Source organism: Periophthalmus magnuspinnatus, chromosome 22, assembly GCF_009829125.3.
Source record: "Periophthalmus magnuspinnatus isolate fPerMag1 chromosome 22, fPerMag1.2.pri, whole genome shotgun sequence".
Classification (NCBI taxonomy): Eukaryota; Metazoa; Chordata; class Actinopteri; order Gobiiformes; family Gobiidae; genus Periophthalmus; species Periophthalmus magnuspinnatus.
This window is the reverse complement of record NC_047147.1, coordinates 14,285,373-14,308,603: the sequence shown is the minus strand read 5'-3', so window position 1 is coordinate 14,308,603 and position 23,231 is coordinate 14,285,373. Positions and strand designations below refer to the sequence as shown.

At 42.3% G+C, this 23,231-nt stretch overlaps 1 protein-coding gene across 3 annotated transcripts; it reads left to right on the top strand.

The window, feature by feature from the left end:
• The first annotated feature begins 624 nt into the window (after positions 1-624).
• akt1 (v-akt murine thymoma viral oncogene homolog 1) lies at positions 625-22,318 on the top strand. 3 transcript variants are annotated; one of them, XM_055230974.1, is made up of 14 exons: positions 625-860; positions 3,768-3,936; positions 12,359-12,487; positions 13,698-13,821; positions 14,081-14,195; positions 14,615-14,746; positions 14,835-14,900; positions 15,144-15,212; positions 15,306-15,431; positions 16,201-16,329; positions 18,794-19,008; positions 19,572-19,659; positions 19,803-19,905; positions 20,638-22,285. In XM_055230974.1, the coding sequence occupies exons 2-14, from the start codon at positions 3,891-3,893 to the stop codon at positions 20,715-20,717; spliced, it is 1,422 nt and encodes a 473-aa protein (XP_055086949.1). In that variant the 5' UTR covers positions 625-860; positions 3,768-3,890; the 3' UTR covers positions 20,718-22,285. The 3 variants fall into 3 exon arrangements, with proteins under 3 accessions (XP_055086949.1, XP_033843801.1, XP_033843800.1); XM_033987910.2 differs by having other exon boundaries at positions 627-807; positions 13,698-13,809; positions 14,069-14,195; positions 20,638-22,318; XM_033987909.2 differs by having other exon boundaries at positions 627-860; positions 13,698-13,809; positions 14,069-14,195; positions 20,638-22,303.
• The last annotated feature ends 913 nt before the right edge of the window (positions 22,319-23,231 follow it).

The following is a 23,231-nucleotide window of genomic DNA, read 5'->3' as shown; positions in this document are numbered from 1 at the left end:
TCAGCATTGTGTCCTGGACAACACTTAGGTCTACCTGTTAAAATGTAAAAAATGATTTTAATATAATTTCCCTGGAGTTACAAGCATGGAAGTAACATCTAGCAGTATCCCCCTCTCTTCCATCATAACCGAAACAATTACAGGTGCCGAGTGACACATTTAACCCATAAAACACAAGCAAAAGTGTGCATCACTGCAGACGTCAAATAACAAGAGAATCAACATTTTTGTTCATTAGGCCTATTTAATATGATTAGGATTGGAAATTTACCTAAATGCTCTTATACTGTTATAGGCTACAATATCACATTCAGATTTGTTGTCAAGTGATTAAAGCAATAGATAGGCTAGATCAAGGCCTATTTCAGGAAGTTGGAAACATTATTGACGTCCATTTTAGACCAGATGTTCCTCCTGCACACCTAACAGTGGGCTTTCCAGGCCTCCTAGGTCCCCCAGCCCCCTTATGGAAACCACCGGTACAGATAAAACAGCCCAGGGTTCAGCGAGGCCATGCAGGATTAGCTCCACTGTACACACTGCTGTACACACTGCTGGATTTTTTCAATGGGACCCGTGCTGCGCCTCTGGTGTAGATAAAGGGTCGGCGCTAGGACCCGTGAGAGACGCGCTGCCACAGAGGCATTGCAGACAGCGCGTTTGGGAGGTGTAGTGGAAGAAAGGCAAGAGAGAAACGGAGTAAATGAGAGCACTTTTGTCCAGATTGTTGAAGGACTTATCTACGTAAAATACCGCCGAAACAGCTCACTATAATGAGACGGACACGTTATTGAAAGCCCCATCCAGGTAAACGTCCGCGTTTCCTTCGCAAACTACAAGAGATCGACAGCTAAGACAGGGTAGGTCCCCATTGTACTTAACATGGGATGCGGTTATTCTCACCCAAGCTGCCCTGCTAGGCCCCATATCCTTTTCTGCCGCTAAATGCAAACCTGACATGAGGTACTTTCCGAACTTGACACTAAAAGTTACTTCGCAGGTCACACGGGCGCATTGAAAAGTCTGTAACAAAGCCTAGCGCACAGCAGCCTTTTCACAAACAAACTGGCTTGACTCCTCAACATGTTAACCATTCATTTTTGACAATGACCAGTTTGGAGACTCAGCCCTCTGACCAAAATATCTGCAGCTGTGGTGGTGCAAACAGCTCACCTCTACTGGAAACATCTTTGTGCTGTTATGACCAGGGGGCAAATGAAAACAAATGAGCTCCACCAGCACCTCATTCATTGTTATGGGCCTAACAGTCTTTGTTCACCTGTTTGCTTTTGTGGCTCTGTTATGCTAATGTAATGATGCCCCACACCATAGCATGCGTTTTACTAACTGTTATTTATATTTACACTTCCTGATTATGGTTTTCTTCAGAAATATCTCTAGTTTGCTTTCATTTGTTTATTTAGTCAATGTTATGGTATGCAGCAGAAATTATGATGCATGTGTAAACACTGCAGCAGTTACGACACTTAAGAAACTGCTCAGTTCTAGTTTTATTTCTAGAGAGCCACAATGGTGCATTCATTTGCAAAGAGTACTTGTCTCCAGGCAGTTTGTATTTTAAAGTTGAGTGTCAATGTGTTTTGGTCATGGGACTACTTTTGTCTACTGTGTCAATGCAGGGCGACTTGGCATGTGATCCAGAGAAGACTCAACAGGCTGGCGTAATGACTTGCTTGCTCTCCTTGTTCTATTTAGAAACTATCACCTCCTGCCCAATCCCCTCACAGGCCCATTGATGCAAATGTGCCACCAGTTACGTGCAGAATCCAAGGAATGTTGTTCGAAAATGTGTCCCTCTACACAAGGGTTTTTGTGCCCAATGCTCATATGTAAACAGTGTTGTCACAGAGAAGGATGTACTTCAAAGGTTATCATCTCAGCATCACATGACAGTGTTGTAAAACTGCAACCATCATAAATACAGATTACATTAATGTGCCCTTTTCTCTTGGAGACCCAAGCAGGCAAATTGTGTTAAATTGACATTTAGTGAAAAATATGTTGCTAATGCACATGTCCATATGTTGTTGATTGACAAAATATCAAACCCATAGTTTTGATACACCATGGTGAGTCATTGCTGTTTAACTTTCAAGGTTACACTAGCAGCTACAGCAATGAGCAACGTTCTTATCATTAGTGAAGTGTTTTCAGGGAACTTGAAAGAGGAACTTGGCATAGTTTCATAGATACTCATTGTGATATTAAACAGAAAACAGGTTTAAATGGAGACTGTATGGGTCAAGTGAGCCTGACTTATTTGACCATGACCTGAGCATACTACAGTATAGTGTGGACTGACTTCGCTCTCCGTTGTTTACTTATCTGGTAGCAGCTGAGTTCTATGTGTATATTGATCTGCGATGGAGGAAGTGGTTGGCGATGTGGCTCTGAATCTGATTCTACTGCCTGTTGTAAACACACAGCTCCAGCCTGGTGACAAGCTCAGTGTGTGCCGTTTTTTTCTGCATGACACTGATTTGCATTGAATGGACCAGCCCCACAGCCATAGTACAGAGATGAATGATTGAAGTGGCAGTGACAGTGGGCTGGGCGGCCGGACCATGTGACCCACCCGCTGTCAGGGTACTGGGTTCATTCAGTGGCTGCAGCGCTGGCAGCAGCCCAGCTCTTCCACTCAGGCCGCAGCGGCAACAGGTCTCTGCCATTAAAACAGCAGCGCTCTGTTGTGGCTCCATAGTCGCTCCTCATGTACTGTGGTCTCAGTTTATTTGTGCGATGTGTCCAATGTGTATTTATGTGTGTATCCTTGTGTCAGTGAGGGCACTCAAAATGCCAGAGGACTTATGCAGTTTGATCTTTAAGTTCCTCTTTAATGTGTGTTTTTTTTTTTTTTTGAGAACTTATCAGAGACTCTCCCTGCACTTAGGCTTGACACAAGCACATCTCTAGTAAAGATAAACTTGACTTCTCAACAAAATGGTACTTCATTTTTAGCAAGTGATCTCCAGTGCAGTACATGACATTTTGTGATGTGTATTTGTGCCCGGGGCCCACTGATATGACTTGTGAGCTGTCAATAGTCCCATCCACTTCCTGTTGTTGTCCTAGCAGTGTGCTGGATGAAGCAGCAGACAGAGCCTTGTTATGATGGCCCTATTGCAAGGGGCAGCAGCAGCCTAATTGATTTCAGCCAACAGGCAGGGGTTTCCTGCTGCTTTAAGTGACATTTATGTGAACAAGGATCCGAATTGATCATTCCTTTGCTTGTCCCCTGCATTCAAAGCAGTCTTTATGTCATAATGAAGTGGTGCATGAATGAAAAGGTCGAGTGTTTGGGTTATGACCGCCTGCAGGTTTTAGTTTGTACTGATACTGAATAACATGCTTTTCTATGGAGTTACGCTGCATTTGGTATAGATCAGATGACTTGCAGTGCACTCAAATCCCATATATCTTCCCTATTTTATTCATACTCTGAGAACTATTTCACATATTCAGGAATTGCTTCTACAGTGCACATTTAAACTTGTCTCCAAAGAATGACCCTTTTCATAATAACTGAAACGAGAAAGTAAAGTTCTTCTGCACAACAGAATGGAATTTATCTGTGGTTGAGAGTGTTCCTGGATCAATAGCAATCTCACACAGAACTGTGTGCATGTTTTAAAGCATCCTTGGGATTTGTTTCACATTTGTCATAAATGACACATTGATTTCATTCCTTAATGTCTTAATGTCTCACCTTTTAGATCCAGTGCTTATTCCTACTGTACTTTCTGCAGGTAACAGCACTGACCCGGCAGCTGTACAGCCTGGGCTCCAGCACAGGGCAGTGAAGAAATCCTGGAAATCAAAGCTGTGCCTCTGTCAGCGGGAATCCTGGATCCTCAACTCTGCCCACCAACATGACCAATGTGGTGATCGTCAAGGAGGGGTGGCTTCATAAAAGAGGTGATTTTTATTATATATATATATATATATATATATATATAATTTGCTAACATGTATTCCAAAATTACATTTTTGTTTTCTTCTTCAATTTATGTGCAAAAGAAAGTGCTTACAATATCCTTACCTGACATCACAAATTCAGGTTTTATCAAATCACCCACCCTTACCTGAATGACATGTTATCGGATAGAATAAGACATAGAAAGCACATATGAAATGCATTGAAAAGCTCCAGATGCAGAGTCCTGGAGGGGCCTCACTCTGCAGTGTTGTATGGCGTGGTGCGGCTGTGTCGGGCGTGAGCCTGTTGTTTGGACGAAAAAGCATTCCTTACATACCTGCTGGCTTTTAGCAGCTTTATGTGTGCCTTCAAACTGCAGCAGCCTTTTTTCGCCCCCTGCACACACTGCTACCACTGCCAGGGGCCAAAACTGTTCCTAGGGCAATGTGCCAGAGAAGCAGGCCTTTCTGAAGAGTGGAAACTCGGCCTCAGTGATGGGAGCAGGTCACTGAAGTCAATTCCTCCTGCATGAAATATATGGAGCCTTCTCTCTGAACACACTGCTGTTCAGAGAAAGGCTCACACTCATTAGGATCAGCTGACACACCCTCCCTCTTGAAGTGTATCACTCTTGAAAAGTAGAATTTTTTATTGGTTAAAATGATGCTTATTACCTTATAAAAGAAAATGTTCCATGTTATTTTTGTAAAGAAATATTTTTCAGATATCTATTATTAGGATTCAAACAGCTGTTTTATTTTTCTAGTTTACTGAAAGCGTACAGTTTAAGACAAAGATGAAGATACTGGCAGAAATTTATGAAATTATTTTCAAGTGCACAGTAGTTTTAGTCTTGACATCCATTGAGCTGTTGCTCAGAAACCCCAAACAAACAGGCCTTCAGGAGCTGTGTCCTCTGAGGTGTCCGCAGAGTCTTATGGGAGGTCTCGTCATTGTCACTGAGATGGTGCCCTATCGCCACAGCACAGAAGCCTGCCGCCTGTGGCTCTGTCCGGCTGTCTATCCAAAGGGCAGACCTCCGCTCAGCCTGGATCTGCCCCGGGTGCACCTTCACTCCTGCGTTTTGTGTGGTGGCGCCACCCAAGTGACTCACATCACTTAGTGGGCATAATAATGACCGGCTCCAAGTGTGCAGCATCCTCATTACTCCCATGTGTGCTCCAAAATACTAATTTAATTGTTTTGTAAAATGTCCATCAATGCACCTCCTACACGAGATGCACCTTAACACTAATGATAAAACATAAGTCACTGACTCTTGATTAAATTGATCATTTACTCTTTTTCTAACAAGTCACGCTCTATAATCTACTGTATTTATAAAGTTATGACTCTAAGACTATATTTTAAATACAAATTGATATGTACAAAATAGACTTTAAGAACTTTAAATAATACTATGGTATCATCATAAACTTACTGTGACTTTTTTAAAAAGGTGATAAGTGAAGGTATAAGAAGAGTCGTAGGGTTGTCCAATGGTGTTTTATTCTGTATCAGCTCTTGTTATTTGATTTGTCAGTGATTGGTTATGTTTCTTTTTAATCTTGCTTGTAAGAAAAGGAGAGTGCACAGAGTACAGTTGTGTACCCTGTTATTAGAGCTGCAGATTCTCAGCCTTGGAAGTGCTCAGTACGCGTGTCCCAGACACTGACATGAGCTCATTCTGAAGGACACACCTTCAGACTTTCTACAGCGCCTAGATTGTGTGCCTTGGATGACATGTTATCTGTTTACGAAGGACACTTCAAAACTCCAAGTCAAAGCAGTCAAGTAGGATTATGCAGGTCCGCTTGTGCGGCTGGACATGCATATGCAAAAGTGTGTATCAGCAGCATGTTTAGACATGGTCCCGCCCACAGGACACTGCCCAATGCCTTCTGTGCCGACCACATCACAAGTACAGGCTCGCAAGAACACTGTAACTTTGTTGTTTCTATCATAACCAGTTGTTATGTGTCCCCAAATGGTATCTCCCTTTTAGCTCCTTCACATTGTACACCCACACACTTCCAATATGCCTTCGCCTCTAGTTGCCTCACAGAGCCAGAACCATGTTATTTCTTTTCACAAGTGTGTTTTTCCAAAGTTTCCTTCAAAGCCAGAGCATCATCGGACATCAAAGAGGCAGATTGTGGGTTCCTAGTTTCCAGGGATGTGCTGGCTGCAGCCAAGAACCCAGTGAAGCTCGACAGAACAGCGCTCTCTTGTCCTCCCCTCATCTCTGGCCCCTGTTTGTTTGACTCATTTGCTCCCTGACAAGTATAAAGAGCCAGCCCCCTCGTTAGGCTAACGAAGGCCACAACAACTGTTGGAATTGGTAGCATGCTCAGCTGGCTCCACCGCGTGAGAGGAGGGGTGAGTGGTACAGATAGTGAGGGAAATGTGGAGGGACAGGCACAGAAAGAGAGGAGGGAGACACAGAAGTGTGCAGTGTCTTTGTGATGTTCCCAGAACATTGCTCAGTGACCCTGTCGGCCTCCGCAGCCTCGGCTTTGCAGCTCATCAGCTGATTGGCTCCTGCAGCAGTCATGTGCTGAAGGACACCCTCAGAGCCAGAGCGTTGGTGGTCCAGGAAAGTGCATGTGAGAATAAAAAGTTTAGTCATGATATTGTGGTGATCTGGACACTTTTTAGTAAATGTTTAGGGAACCCTAAAAGAGTGGATCATTTTGCATTTGCTCTTTGGTTTTATTTCATCTTTGAAAATGCAGGGTAGCTACGGTTGTGCCATCATTTAGGGATTCTGTACTTTACACAAGCAACATTATTCTGAAGAGCAAATATTAGAACATGCAAAAGTTAAATTACCTAATAACTTTTCACAGATGGCTGGCAAATACGTGTGTGTACATGTACAGAATTGTATTTTCTAGAAGGTTTGATACTGTGCTTTACAATGAGAGAACAAAATGTTTATGAGGAAATACTTGCACTGTGAGTAACTGAACCCTGTCAGTGAAATGTGAAATGGCAGACTGATCAGGGCCTGGGCCTCTGTTGCAGGGTCCAGCAGCAGAGGGCCTCACATCAGGAGACCAGGGCTCTGGCTGGGTGTCTGGCCCTCAGCCTCGACCCCCTGCTCTGGGTAATAGGATGCAGTCCTTGTGCTAAATGTGCTGGAGAGAAGTAAATGAGTGCGATGCAGCTGTCGGCAGCCGGGCCGGTTGGTGTGATGGCAGGACCATGCCTGCTGTGTGCTTACTTTGGTGTGCAGAGTCCGCCTGCTCATGGCAACTGTGTCTCTGTCATTCTCATGTCTCTGACTTAATAACATATCACATACACCTTCTCTTTCCTTTCTGCTTGTGGATTCCTTTGTCAGGATACGCTCAAGTATCCTCAGTGCTCCATCTTTACAACATAGCTCTCAGTTGCCCGGATAAAAGCATTGCTGACAAATAAGGCACATGGCAGAAGCCGCTGTGGCCTGGCGAAAAGCTCCTAGTGACTAACATCAGTCACACTGGTACCTCTATCCAGTTTAGGGAGAGCACGGGCAGATAAAAAGGATGCTCAGCTGTCCGCTCCTGAGTGGACCCTAGACTCACATATGCATTACATCCTCTGCAGCTGACAGTGATGGACATATTTCAAATAGTTTTCAGGAGACGTCAGACTTATTTTTAAAAATGAGTTCAAAACATCTGTATTGTTCTTCTTTCAGACACATACTTCCTCTTTCTTCTGGTCTGTGAATGTTCCACCTATGTTACACATTGAAAGATCTAATGTGCTCTAAATACTGTGTGTTTATTTGTTTGCCACACACTAATGCAGTTAACTAATCCATGGACTGCTTGTTTGCCCAGAGTGAGGGCAAATCTTTGCCCTGTGGCAGGGGGAACTTCCCACAGTGTCTCTATGGTAATCAGCAGGTGTCACTCACCCCGGAGAAGAAGTAAGGGCTTTCTACTAGCGTGAGAAAGAGGGGCAGGCTCCATCGTGCCCCCCTGCTCTCCTGCTTTTCTTCCTGCTGGGATAGCAACAGCAGCACACAGAAGAGAGATGAGGGGAAGTGATGGAGGCCAGGGTTCCCCACAGTTTGTTGGTGCTGCTGCTCAAGAGCTGGCAGCCGGAGCCTGAGTCCAGCTGTACACAGTGGCTTAACAGAGCAGGGAAGCAGGAAGTCCTAATAAAGACGTGGTCCAACATCCAGACTTTCGAAAACGCTCTTGATCACATGTAGCTTAAATATTTGCAGACCCATATCACAGAATTATTGAAGGGTGATATTCGCACTTATGGGGTTCCCAGCATCAGGGAGTCCCATCTCCTCTGGAGCAGGGTGACCCGCAGCTCATTGGGATGCAGGGCGCAGGGTGGCAGTCGCAGCTGCAGCCTACAGGCAGAAGCAGGCAGAAAAAGAGCCGAGGGGATGGCGGGGGCGGCTGAGGAAAAACCAACAAAAGAAGTACCCCCCACCTCCCGCTCCCTCGCTTTGGAGTTCTAATTCCCTAATCCTCAACCTCCGCCGAGCCCCCCTCGTCCTCATCCGATTCTCAGCACTCACACAGTTCAGGCACTTACCAGTGGCTGCCTTCCTCTCATCCCCAACTCTGAATGGACAGCGCCAACAGCAGCCCCACCAGGAAGTTCAGCCTCTGGCTGTGGGCACAAGCCCAGTCTGTGTCTCTTGGATTCCCTGCGCTACATTCACTACATTGTCTGTTTATGTAACTTCCGAAACACAAGAAATACTGAAAGTGTCATTCAGCTAAAAACAGCACATCACTGTTGGTGTGGTATCATTGTTGGACTGTGTGGCTTGTCCTTTTGGGGGAGCAACTTAATGCTACATGAAGCATCTTATTAAAGGCCAACATAGAGCAGCAGCTGGGATGTCAACATTCCTCTTGTTGTCACATAGAAACAGGAAGCCACCGGAAACAGACATTAACCTCCATCTTCTCTTTACCTTCGTTCAGTCCTTTGTTCACTCCTTCACGTATATACTCTTATGTAGTCACACTGACTTAGAAGAAGTGTTGAACTTGAAATACAACTTCATAAAAAAGTTCTGATTAGGTGTTTAGAGTCTATGAGTGGTGTTGATGCTGTGGCTAGACCTGTTTTTACCCTTTCACCTGTTTGCGTATGTGCTAAGTGCTAACAGTAGGAAGGGTGTGGCAGTGGTGTTTCTGGAGCTGTCCACATACGAGGCCATGCAGCAGTTGGTAAATAAAGATGGATTCTGTTATGTTTGGCACCAGCTCTCTGTTCATTATTTTCCACTTTGCCCAGCGCACATCCCAGGCCTTAGCAGCTGCTTGTCATGTAAAGACACTCTATCAGACCCTGACAGCTCCTCCCATGCACATAACTGTACGCATGGCTCAGGCACACTCCACTTGAGCCTCTCCCTGCGAGTGGCACTTCTACATATGTGGGCAGCATATGTAGTGATCTGTCTCACTAGCACTGCTCTTTGCATACTGTGTAGCTTTCTCATCCCCCCTGGTTCTTCCATTTCTCATGAGGTGTCAGATGCATCTTCGAGGCCCATTTGCCGCTTTCGTTGAGTTGGCCCACTGATGTCACCCTTCACTTCAGAGCCGTGTCGACTCTCAAATGCAGATCATTTACTTCCTTATAGTGTATATGTAGTAACACTTACAGTAAGGTCTTATGCTATCTAGGTTGTGGGCAGTCTGTTTGCCAAGTTTCCTGTTATGATGTACTTCTTGAGATCAAAAGGTTGTTGTATTTTATCGGAAAGATATGATAATAAAAGAATATAGACTGTCTTTATGTGAAACCATTGTCCTCTGTCAGCATCCTTTAAATTATTGTAGTAATTTTTATTGCCACTCATTTTGGTATGATGTGACAATGAAACATCAGAATGAGTTAATAAATAATAATTACATACAATTTATCTTTTATTAATTGGTCATACTTTCGATTCAAAGGTTTTGTTATAAATGTTTTACTTGCGTATGCTCATTTCATAAAATTGTGTTTCACTTTCCAGTTTCATGAGTGTGTGTTTGTAAAGGTCTGTGTGAAAAGTAGAACTGAATAAAGGCAGAAGAAGAGGAAATGGGTGTAAATAGGAAGCTGACAAGGGTCATCATTGTTGTTTATGTCTTCAGAGCAGACTGTTTGTGGGGACTGAAGCGCTGCACAGACAGGCGGATATGCTGCTTCCACTGCAATCACGTGACCAGCCTGTGGTCAGAGGAGGAAGTCTTGGGATCCTGCTGTCTAGATAGGGCAAAGGGTCGTGCAAGTACAAATGTACAGATTCAGATGACTTGGATTGATTGGGACTTTCTACTTTCTAACTACGCAATCTAACACACACATTTTCCGTCAGTGGTTTCATTGTCATTATTTTCCATGGTCAAGCATGGTCACTAAAATGTTAAATGCATAAGCTGAATTTCAGTGTGATTTTTCAACACTTTTCTGTTAACTTTTTATTCTTTTTTTTTCAGAGTACATTATATGTATTTTTCACATTTTGTTCATTACATTTGACATGATTATTTTATACTTTGCATGTGTATTCAATGTACATTTCTGGTTGAATCCTTTAACTAAATGTATACAAATAAATATATTATTTTAGTAATGTATAGAGTAGTTGTTGTAACCCTTATGTACTGCTTTGATTAGTAATAATACTGTAACTTTAAGAAGTAAAGTTCTTTGAGTGTTTCTTCCAACTTTGGTCGTCTGTGCCATTGTCTGGTTGGAGGCTCGTTATCTCTTGTCTGTACTGGTCACACATGTCTTTAGTGTGGATTGGCTTGCCTTATTACTGAGGGGATATGGGTCAGACAGAACTTGACCACCAGGAGCCAACAGCTGTGGCCCAGCTGACAACAACAGAGCTCTGAAGGGAGCACTTGCTAGATCATAATATTATCACCAACATGGAAAACATTTTATTTGATTGCTGATCTGAGGATTACTCCATTTTATATTTATTGTATGTTTTTTTGCTGAAGCATTGGTGTAGGAAGTGTGGTCTTTGTGATAAATGGCAGTGCACATGTTGCTTCCCCAGAGAGAAGTGCACATGCAAAAAGGGATTTGAAAATTGATTGTTGTCTACAACAGACAAACGACTCATTAAGATGAAGGTGTATGAGGGAGATCCAACACATTTCTACCATTATACATCCATGGAGTAATGCCTGTGCTGGTAATGAAGTCTGTCAAAAGTTGATCTAATTTAAATAGGAGCTGAAAACACTTACGCTGCACAAAGTAAATGAAAAAATTTCCACTATGCCACAATGACAAATGCAATACCGGATTGGACATCTGCTGTTTATTAAGACTGAAGTTTGTAGCATTTGCTGCAGATGTTGGATCCACTGTGGTAATTGGTGCCACCTCTTTGCCAGTTGCAGCGAATCAGGTGTTTTAACAGTTGAATGTTTGTTTTGGGTTTAGCGGCTTTGGAGTTCAGTGGAAGTCTGTGACAGAAAGGGACTTATGTTGCTGTTTGATGTCAGCCTTGTCAAAAATTGCTATCTTCCCTTTACACATATGGGACATGTCCTATTAGCAGCTAATGCCATTGCTCAGAAATATCAACTTCCTCCTGTCTTAGTAAAGTGACAAATTCTGAAAAAGGTCATTTGTTTTGCCCTTTCATCCTTCACATTTCACACATGCCACACTTCTGTGTTTGAGGAAATGGGGCAATTAAGGACAGCTTGCTCCAGCTCTGCATGGGGTTAATATGCAGCACCGTAATTAAAAATAAATTGCACTTTTCCCCTGTATAAATATGCACGTGCCACTCTATTGTGTGCCACAGCCTTGTTATGGTATGTAGCTTTTTTTTTTTTCTTTTTCGCCAACTGCACAACATCTGGCCCAGCGTTTCCTGAAGCATCACTAGAATAAATTGAGTTTGGTCTCCCTCTACGTGAAATTCATTTGCGTGATGCAAGTGAATGAGATGGACACACATGGCTGGGGCTTACGGCTGTTGTGTTGTGGAGCAAAGCGGAAAAGTTAAGTTAGAAAAATGTTGTGTAGAGTTTGACTAACATGGTTCCAGTGTGAACAATAGCATACATTAGAAATACTGTTTAGAAGATAAAGAATACTTCAAGGTTGATAATCCACTGATTGATATTCAGCCTAACAGCTAGAGTCGTTTGCAGAGACAGCTGGAGAAGGTCCTGGCTCTTAACAAAATGCTATTTGTCCTGCAGCTGACCTCCATTAAAATAAAGACACTTACAATATGCCCATTTTAGGCAGTGTTGAATAGCATATTAATAATCATTGAGGAATTTAAACTGAAATAAAAGCTCTGTTTGTGATGCATAAATGGTTGTATTATGAAACAAGCTGTGCTTGCATTCATTAATCTTCTTCATCACTTTTCCTATCATTTGGCTTTTTCTAATTTAAAAATCTTTGTCTTATCAGGGGAATATATCAAGACCTGGAGGCCGAGGTATTTTCTCCTCAAGAGCGATGGTACGTTCATTGGCTACAAAGAGAGACCACAAGATGTTGACCAGCTGGAAACCCCCTTAAATAACTTCTCTGTAGCACGTGAGTATCTGCCCCAGAGAACACATTCTCCCCCTTGTCTTTCAGTGCGTGAAACTGTATTTGGTTTACCATTTTTGTGTTCATTCTTTGATGGAGAACTACCCTATTACTGAACAATGCTTCCAAAGTATGTGAAAGCAGAATAGAAAACTACTATATTTATTTGTTTTATTTTTTATTATTTTATAATTATCTTTTAGGTTTTTTTTTCATATTCTGTTTAGGCTTGGAAACGCATCTAGAACAATTTTTGTTATCACTAATTCTGACTAATGACAAACTGTTATTTTTAAGCTATTGATGGTTTAATTTCTTCAGTATATGCAAGAGTTTTGCACTTGATGCCATGAGCCTAAATATGGTCTTCGTTCTCAGCTTGTGGCTTCCTAAACTCCATTATAATACATGATGACAAAATAACACAAGTGCCCAGAGCAGCTTGCCCCTTCATCTCCACATCAGAGAAAGTTGCTGTGATAAGCTGTGCAGATGACTGAACACAGCAATTAGAGAGCATACTGTTTGTTTAACAAAATGTTTCCTCCGCGACACTCTTGAGTTATTGAAGCTATTAGTCGCCTGAATTCAAGTATTTATCTGGGCTCTGCTCCGAGGCTTCATCTTCCTCAGCGGTGGCTATGGTTTTTGTGACCCCAGCTCAGGGGACACATGGTGCGGCGCTGCTGACGGGGCGACTGCAGCTGGATTACACACTCGGCCTGATGGAGCCATGTTGGATCTCAGTGGTGGTCCACACCCCTGTCGTCCATCTATCAGACAGAGGGCACTTTGTGTCACATTTTGACATATTTGCTGACATGTTTCATTTGCGAACAGATGTTAATACGAGGAAAGTGCAGATGGAAATCAAGGCCTCTTATAGCTCTTATTAGACTAATGTGAGTGATTGTTATCAAAGTGCTTACATGACATTATTTGTCTCAGTGTCTCAAGGGGAACTCAAAGTACCAATGTTTTAAGGCTGTTAATTTTTATATAATTGTTTTAACTTGTGAATTATTGTATAAAGTTGACAAGTTTAAAATCAGAGATGTTTCCTTTTCATGAGCGCACCTGCTCTTGTCCAAATAGTCCAGCACTCAGGGTTGGGGTGGCGATAAAGATAAATTACTATAAGTGTGTCTGTTTTTTCCTCTGCCTCCCACTTGCTGGCCCTCCTCTGCACCGCTGTCTCCCTGGCTGTGGTCAGAATGCCAGCTGATGAAGACAGAACGGCCCAAGCCCAACACATTTATCATCCGCTGCCTGCAGTGGACCACTGTCATCGAGCGTACCTTCCATGTGGAGACCCCTGAGGAGAGGCAAGAAAGACCCTCACCCATCACAGCTCAGAGAGCAGTAAAGCATGATACATTTAGCTATGCAAATGTGCATTTAGCACCTTACCCAACATACACATTTACTCATTATGCACCTCCTGCAGAAATGGTCCTGACTATTGGCAGACCTCACACTTGAAATTGCCTTCCTGTTGATAAGCAGACAATTACGTGATTGGATTGCTGGGCTTGCATGGTGGTAAATGGGCTGATGTAATCTCTTTGCTGCCTGTGCCTTCAGGGAAGAATGGACTAAAGCCATCCAGGCAGTGGCTGAGGGCCTGCAGAAGCAAGAGGAGGAGATGATGGACTCCTCTCCAGACCCCATGGACATGGAGGTCTACTTGACCAAACCCAGACACAAAGTGGTACAATTATATTTCTCTTACAAATTGCTGCTGCTCATTTAATGTTTAATTTGATCTTTAACTAAAGTTTATATTTGTTTAAAAGTGCTTAACCCATGATTTTTGAAACCACCCTTCTGTCTTCTGTAGATGGCTTAGCACCAGATAACATGTCCTTTAAGATTTGACAACCCCCACATGTGTCATGACTTAAAGATCCAAGGTCACTGGATTGGATGTCATCCACATAACCATTTCCAACGTTCTGTTTAGAAGTGGGTTCAAGGGTTAACTCAGACACATATAGGCCAGACCACTACAGGCATGGAAATTGCAAAGTGGATGAAATGCTTCTGTGTTGTTGTCAGTGTGATGGCATTCCTGGTTTAGTGTGAGCACAAATTTGCTAATGTATCTATTTGTAACTTTTCCTTTGACAGACTATGCATGACTTTGAATACCTCAAACTCCTGGGAAAAGGCACTTTTGGCAAAGTTATCTTAGTAAAGGAGAAGGCCACAGGACGCTACTACGCTATGAAGATCCTGAAAAAGGAGGTGATCGTAGCTAAAGTGAGTGGTTGTTAAGGAGTAAATACATTCTATCTGAATGCTTTGGGAAATGCACAACCATTCATCATCTCTGTTCCTCTTTTTCAAGGATGAAGTGGCACATACACTCACTGAAAACAGAGTCCTCCAGAATTCAAAGCATCCGTTCTTGACAGTAAGGAGCCACTTAAATACTTAAAATCCACTGAAAAAATACTAGCTTTTATTCATAAACAATTCTAGTTGCATTGAAAAGCGTCACAATGATAAGGTGGAGAGTGATCAATGTTGCCACCAGGATCACCGTTATCTAAACCAATTCAAGAAGATACTAAAGATACAAATACATTTAATGAAATTTATTAAGTTTAAAAATCAACTATGTTCTGCTGTGAATATTCTTGTTCTTGCTTTGTAGGGCTTGAAATACTCATTTCAGACACATGATCGATTGTGCTTTGTGATGGAGTATGCAAATGGTGGAGAGGTAAGCCAATGTGAACCCAAATCATACAGTGGTTTAAACATTTCCATTATTATACCCTATCATTTATGCGGCCCTCTCCTCTATCTCTTTCAGCTTTTCTTTCATCTGTCAAGAGACCGAGTATTCTCAGAGGAGCGAGCACGGTTCTATGGTGCAGAAATAGTGTCAGCATTGGACTACCTGCATTCAGAGAGGAACGTAGTCTATCGAGATCTAAAGGTAAAGCCTTGACTCAGTGTTCCCTCCCGAAAGTCATTTCCCACTAGGCTGGATATAAATGGGTCTTCCTCCATTCGTAGCCATGCCAGTGTCCAGAGTGTATTGATCAGCTGTGCTCAGATCAGTCTTCAGACCATCGTGCAGCTACAAACAAGTCTCTTGACACAGCTGAACACTAATAAACTCAATTTCATACTATTAGCTTTATTCTGGTAAATAAGGAGTATGTTATGTTTATCTAAATGCACATCTAAGGGCACCAAGACTGATGCAGTGAGCTTGCTTGGCTCTAAAGGGTGAAGAAAATTCGTATTTTAGATTCACACATCTGTAGCCCTGGAACTTCCACTTTATAAAATTATAGCAGCCAGGTCAGCACAGCTTTCTCCCCATTCTCCCCCCTCCCCCCTCACCTTAGTTCCCCTGGGTTTACGAGGCAGGCTCCCTGCCTGCTAGGGTTCTCCAGAAAATGCCAGGGTAGCAGGATTGGAGGATGTGCTGACTCTGGACAGCCAATGCTGGCCACGTGTGAGCTACAGCTGCCAGGTGACTTTAAAAGAGAAGACGCACAGAGTAAAGCACATAGTGGTTTGAAAAACCTTGACATGTGACAAGAAACCATGACACTGCTCACAAGGGTATTGTTTATGAAATATTTCACATGTTATGTTTGTTTTGTTTTTTTGTTACCTTGTTCTTGCGCATCCTGCTTTATGTTATTCTCTTTTACATTATTCTCATTTCTATTTATTTTATTGTCTTCTCTCAGCTGGAAAACCTTATGCTGGACAAAGATGGACACATAAAGATCACAGATTTTGGCTTATGTAAGGAGGGCATCAAAGATGGCGCCACCATGAAAACTTTTTGTGGGACACCAGAATACCTAGCACCTGAGGTAACTTGGATTGTCAAAGCACAATTTTTTTAAATGCAACAATAGGCTATTGGTTATTAAGTTTTAGATGTACTATCACAATGGTTAGGGTGAGCAAGCTAAACCAAACTCCATGTGTGTTGGACATCACTGACTGTGGAAGAGAAGGCAGCTGTTTCTGAATGTTTTTCTAATCTTCAGTTGAAGTTTAGAGGCAGTGAATGCTGTATGCCCAGGGCGGCCCGCTTTCATATTTGCTGTGCAAGGAGCGGTGTGGTGCCACCCAGTAGCGTGCAGCTATGACGAGTGTTAGAGAGGAGCTGAGTAACACGATACTGTATTGTAGGCCAGTGTGCGAGTGAATATATTTGCAGTAGCCCCTTGTCCGTCACCATAAAAATGTTTTCCGGAAGAAGTTGACACAGTTGCTGTTCAGTTTTTTTTAGTCTCTGTTTGGTATTTTCTGTTTAGTGAAGAGGGAGGGGTGATTTGCTTCATGAAACGTGAGCTTCCGGCACTGGAAAATCCATGTTTATTACAGCTGTTTAGAGTCATAGCCAAGCGTGTGCGCAACTGTGGCATGTGTGTAGTGCATGCTCTGCAACAGGTGTGATCTGGGTATCACAAGCCTTTTGGAGAAACATTCCTAAACTTTTATTAGTCAATTTAAAGTCTCTACACTAAGACTAAACTCAAATGTCTATACCAATTTGTGTCCAGTCACCTGGATAACACTAACTCTCTTCCTCTAAACCATGTTTAAAATTCCCCACAGTCCACCTGTCTATTCTGTCTGCGCTCTCCTCCACAAAACAGCACAGTCTCTGACAGCTCTGGCCTCAGCAGTAGAGAGTAGCGAGACATCAGGGGGCATTTCCATGGCAACAGGGTCGCTGGCAAGCGTCTCTATGGAGGGCAGGCCAGGCAGTGTTACAGGTTGTTCTGCAGTAAACAATGACCTTGTTGTGTGTGCTGCACAGGAATGCTGTAACGTCTGGGAATATTCCACCCAGTGCAGGGGTAAGGGAGGGAGGGAAGGGGGGCCGAATCCGCAAAACTTCACCATTTACCCTGTCGAGTAATGGGACAAATTCACATTGTCCCTTTTTATGAAGTACTTGCGGGTACAAAAATATTATTAGTTTGGGGAATTGGGTGTTGAGAGTGCCTTTTTTCAAAAACATGTGGGTAGGAGTAATCTACCCTCTGAAACGGATCTAAAAATCCTCACCTTGTAGGAAAATTGGCTCATTTTAATCAAGTTTGTTGGCAACAAAAATGCAGTGCACAGGCTATAGCCATAGAGCAACAGCAAGTGCCTGGTCTTGCTCTCTCCTCCCCCTATGTGTGCTCCTTAGGGGCAGTGTAACAGTATTAGTTTGAGACTGGGGCCCGAGCAGGCAGTCCTGGTTACGTATATGAGGGATGAGCTTGGCTCCTGTGCTCCTGGCAGCTTCACAGCTGTGCTGCTCTTCTACTTATATGGGGCAGCTGCAGGCCCAGCTGTCGCACGGTGTGAATCACACGACAGCAGCGCTGGAAATAGAGACGGCCCAGTAATCCTAGCCCCAAATGGGCTTCACGTTACTCCCCCTGCCCTCTGAGTCCTCCTTGATGCTCAGACTCACCGCAGCACCAGGCAGCATGCCCACTCGTGTGCGTAAAGTTTTTGTTCCTTTTACGGACACCAGACCCTTTTCTTTGGCCTTTGAATTTTTGTCAATATCTAATTCTAATTAATCCACTCAATTTTACTCAAGTCTTTATTCTATGTCTGAGGCAGTGAGCATGACTCTGTGTGAGGTTTAAGAGAACAAACTGTACTTCTTGTCTTGATTTCACCTTCAACATCCGCCTGGCGAGGTAGAATCCAGTACATGTCCCGAGAGAGCCTAGAACAACTCTGCTCAGCAGCACATTAGTCATGCAACAGGTTCTGCTGTTCAGCAAGCCCAACATCCGAAGAGTTTGTCTAATTTAGAACTAAACAGGCCATATCCTATACAGATGAAACAAATGTATACAATCTGAAGTTGAAGTTCAATAGTTTGTAAGATAATATAGAATATGTGGTCTAACATTGCCTTGTTTAGCTACCCATATCTCTGCTTGTTGACCTGTGTATGTGTGTTTGGCTGTGAGATGATTAAATATGCAGGGCTCCAGGAGAAACTCTATCCATGCTCCTAATGTGAGTTGTGAGTCAGTGTTGGCTAATGCTGCCTCCAGAGCCTAGACCCGGAAAGGAAACATGTTCTGTATAAAGTGGCAGTGTATCAGTTTTAAAAACCACTAGTCCAAAGGCTGACCCTTGAGTCTGTTACAGACATTGCATACAGTTTTGTCCTTCACTTGGAAACTTCACCCACCTTGTCCATATGAATATGATGGCATGAATTAGGACTAAAAGAATATGTATTAGACAGCCGTATAAAACCTGTAAGGCATAATAATAAATCTGTTTTTTGTTATTTGTAATGGTTAGGTGTTAGAAGACAACGATTATGGCCGGGCTGTCGACTGGTGGGGTCTGGGAGTTGTAATGTATGAGATGATGTGTGGAAGACTGCCTTTCTACAACCAAGATCACGAGAAACTGTTTGAGCTTATTCTCATGGAGGACATCCGCTTCCCTCGAACTCTGGGCCCGGAGGCACGTTCTCTCCTCTCTGGCCTTCTCAAGAAAGACCCCATGCAGAGGTCTGACACTTCTGATATTTCCTTATTATTTATTTGTTTACAAAACTATTTGCAAAAATATTTACTACCTTATCTTATTGATGGGCCCTTGGACACAAAAAATACGTAGATACGATTTTATATTATCCCACTCCTAACATCGCCCTACAGTCCCTTTGTTTCCTCATTGTTAACATTTGTCCTATTTCTCACACATTCATTGTTCAATACATTATTATAGTTATGTCTATCATAAATACATAATATTTGAGCAGTATTAATGACAATTATATATTTATTACACACTTGTTTGTACTAGATTATTCTTATACAACCTTTGGGTTTATGACTGAGCATAATTTAATACCAATTTCTTTTTCAAAAGTTTCTTAAATATATTTAAAGATAGAAATTGTTTTATAGTACTGTGAATTGCATCCCAGATCTCTGGGCCCTTGCATGATAAAACTGCCAAAACTATAAAAAACAACCTGCGATATACCTTTTCCATTTAATGTTACTGCAATTATATTAGATAGTGTGTGTTCAATACACTGATGTAGTCTTTCCTATTGTCAATCCAGGTTAGGTGGGGGACCTGAAGATGCTAAGGAAATTATGCAACATAAATTCTTTGCTGGAATTGAATGGCAAGATGTATATGAAAAAAAGGTGAGTGTCTTGATTGTTTGTGATTGCATCACACATAGCTTAAAGATGCAATGGCTATCTAGACGCAAGAGCAGATGACTGCCTTCTATCGGAGGATGGCCCTGGTGTCTTGATATGTTGGTGACTTTTCTTCTCCTCAAAAGCTGGTCCCACCATTTAAGCCCCAAGTTACCTCGGAGACAGACACGCGATATTTTGACGAGGAGTTTACGGCGCAGACCATCACAATTACCCCACCAGGGCAAGGTAGCATCAAACAACCATATATTACACTCATTAAATGTTAGCATAGGATGTGCTCTTGGGAACAGTCTGCCCTCTTCTGGAAAAACAATGCCACTAAAATACCCTACAGAGTTCTGTTTTGACAAAGACATTTATGAAGCTCAACAGTGACCACCCACTCCCTGGTTCCAGAAGTAAATTTATCATTCTTTTTTCTCATGGACTGAAAAAAAAAAGTATATTAAAAGCTTGCAAGCTTGCTGAGGGCTAATCAGCTATGTGGTAACTAATGACCACAAACCGTGAAGTTAACATTTCACCAAATTATTTGTTTTAAATGTGCTTTTTGGACGTAAAACAACTCTGTTGGACATTAGTTGGCATGTAGCTGGTTAGCCTCTGCAGTGCCTTTTGAACTTTTTATATTTTAAATTTTTTAAAACTGCGGGAAAATTGAATAAAAAATGTACTTCCGGAACCAGAGCGGGTAGTCACTGTTGAGCTATGTCATGGTGATGACGACAATCTACAGAAACTTGTTTCTTATCCTTTGTGGTTGGAGCTTGTTATAACAGTACAAAATGTTTGTATTCTGCATGGCATTTTCTTTCATTTTTATAATATATGTTAGGTGACTTTAATAACAGACTTAAAACACATACAGACATTAAAAACTTACATAAAAAGGGCAGGTATTGGCTTTGACAGTACTTGATAAAACAAAATATATTCATATCGTTTACTGATTTCCAGATGACTGTATGGAATCCTTTGACAGCGAGCGAAGACCACATTTCCCACATTTCTCCTACTCCGCCAGTGGGACGGCCTAAAGCACCTCTAGTACATTCCTTTTGTCCCACCTCCCCTCTCTCCACTGTACTCTCAAAAGACTGGGACCACGGGCCTGTCCTCCTCCCAGCATTGTCTGCAGATGTCGCTGCTGGATGTCTGCATGTTGCGTTTCGCAGGAAGGAGGCAATGCAAGACATAACAAAGATAACTGTGGTCTCTCTGTGTGACTCAAGACTGAGCACAGGGGCTTAACACTAGCTTCCATTCCCACTTGTTATGCTGTATCCTGAGCAGGTATCCATACATTATAATGAATGTGATCGTTTCCAATGAAAGATTAAAGGTAAGAAGTATGGGTTAAGGCCCCACATTTCAGACAGAAGGACTACAGAACAAGAGGTCAATTGTGGACGAAACATTTTGAAGTGTCTGAGTGGGTGACATTTTTCTTTTTTGAACAAGTACCATTGAGTCTTTGAGACTTCTAAAGTGAATGTATCATATCAAAAATAAAGTAATTGATTCTGCATACTTACTTTTTGTAATAATGGCTGATTCTCCTAAAACGGAAAACACCATCTTCAAGAGATGTTTCGATGCTTTTAAAATGAGCCTACCAATATCGGTTCATACCAATATTTTATACACATCTAACCAACAGTGTGTGATAACTTCAGAAATGATGATGGGATGCAACGAATGCAGCAGTTGTGATTACACGTCTGAAAGCCCCTCGTCCCTAGAAGGCTTCCTTGATTGCTTTATTAAGTGCTTACATTTCTTGATGCCTTGTTCCCTCAGTGCTGCCTGTGACCAGAGCCTGGTTGACTGTCTGACCAGTGTCTTTTCAATAGTCTTTCAGAGCCCTCTGGGATGTTCTTCCATCTAGTATTGGGGGTTTCCACCCAGTGCATTTACTGCAGCCTCAGTGAGGTCACTTTAAACACACATCAAGGAATACATTGAAAACTGTCTTTCAGTATGTGGAGAAACAAAGATGCATCTTTGATTTACTTTTTATGGACTCCATGTCCTTTTCTGAGCTCCTGTGTTATTTATGAGACCAGCATCAACTAAATGAGTTTACTGTGCCAATGATATGCACTTTACTGCCCCATGGTGATTGTATTTGGACTATTTTGCATGTCACGGTTGACTAAATTAGCTTGTTTTATAATGTAAATGTTATGTTGTATACGATTAATGATTCCCCTTTTTAAAGTTGGCTAAGGCTAAATTAAGGCTTCTGGGAAGTAAAACTAATATTTTAGTGTATCATTCTAAGAGGTTTTTAAAACCTCAGTGTTTTAAAGATGAAAGATAATCGATTTGAAAAGTGCATTGTCACGTTATTGAATGTAATGGTTTTATATTTTTATTTTTGTTTGCAAGCTGTTTTTTTTTTTTTTTTTTTTTTTTTACCTGATTGTTACTTATTCCTATGCACACCCACTCTTTGCTGTCTCTTTCTGATAATAGGGAAATTCATTTTATACTTATTTTTATTCCAACTTTTTGTACCTACCCTGTCATATTTCAGAGTATGAGGACACCAGCTTTAGTAAACAAATAATATAAACTTTGTACACTGTTTCTTTCTTAAAAATAAAGTGTCTTAACAATAAAACTGTTTTGTACTCAATTAATTTACGTACTAGTTATTTCCATCTTTCTCATTTGATAACTGTGGCTCAGGCATGGCAGGCCTGGGTGTGTCGTGCCCTGTGTTAGCATTAGACTTGTTCAGGTCTGTGTGGTGGTGTACAGCTGGTTGGAGACAGTGCGCTCCCTCGGGCCAAGGGCAGATGGCACACTCTGGAGCAGATGTTGACAGCCAGAGCTCAGTCTGTCTGAGGCCAGCTGCAGCACCAAGGCCTGTGGTGAGACCCGGTGTGCCCCGGTGTGACTCTCACCTAACAACTATCCCTCACCAAACAGCGCACGGCGCGCAGTGCTCTGGGCTGGAACTGTGCCACAGGCCTCCCCTGGGCCAGTATAGGCTCTTTGTGCTGCAGAAGGCTAACTCACTCCCCCAGAGCTCCCCTCCCCTTTGTATTACACGGCAACATAAACGGTCACTAGAGGCACAAAACGACGCACACTAAAATAAACAATGACACATTTACAAGAGTAAATCCGTGGTAGACTTCCAGAATTTAACAGTGTGAAAATCATGAGCCATGTGCAGCTGCAACTAAGGGTAAGGGATTTTTGAGACAAAGGCATAAACAGGTTCAACCTGTTGAGTAAAATCCAATCCCCCTGCTTACTTCAAGGTAGACAATACAAGTGCTCTTCAAACACTGAAATAAACAGATCTCGTCTTTGTTGCAACTTCTTAAGATAGGCAATTAGCCATTTGGAGATGAAATAATCACTTTTGAAGATAGCTTGAAAAACAGCCTGTACACTTCAGTAAAACACTTAACAATGCACGTGATGTAAACGTTCAAGTCAACGTATTCTTCTAAATTAGATCAATAGCGCCATCTTCTGGAGTCAGCCTATTGCACACATATTTTAACAGATCCCCCCCCCCCACACACACACAC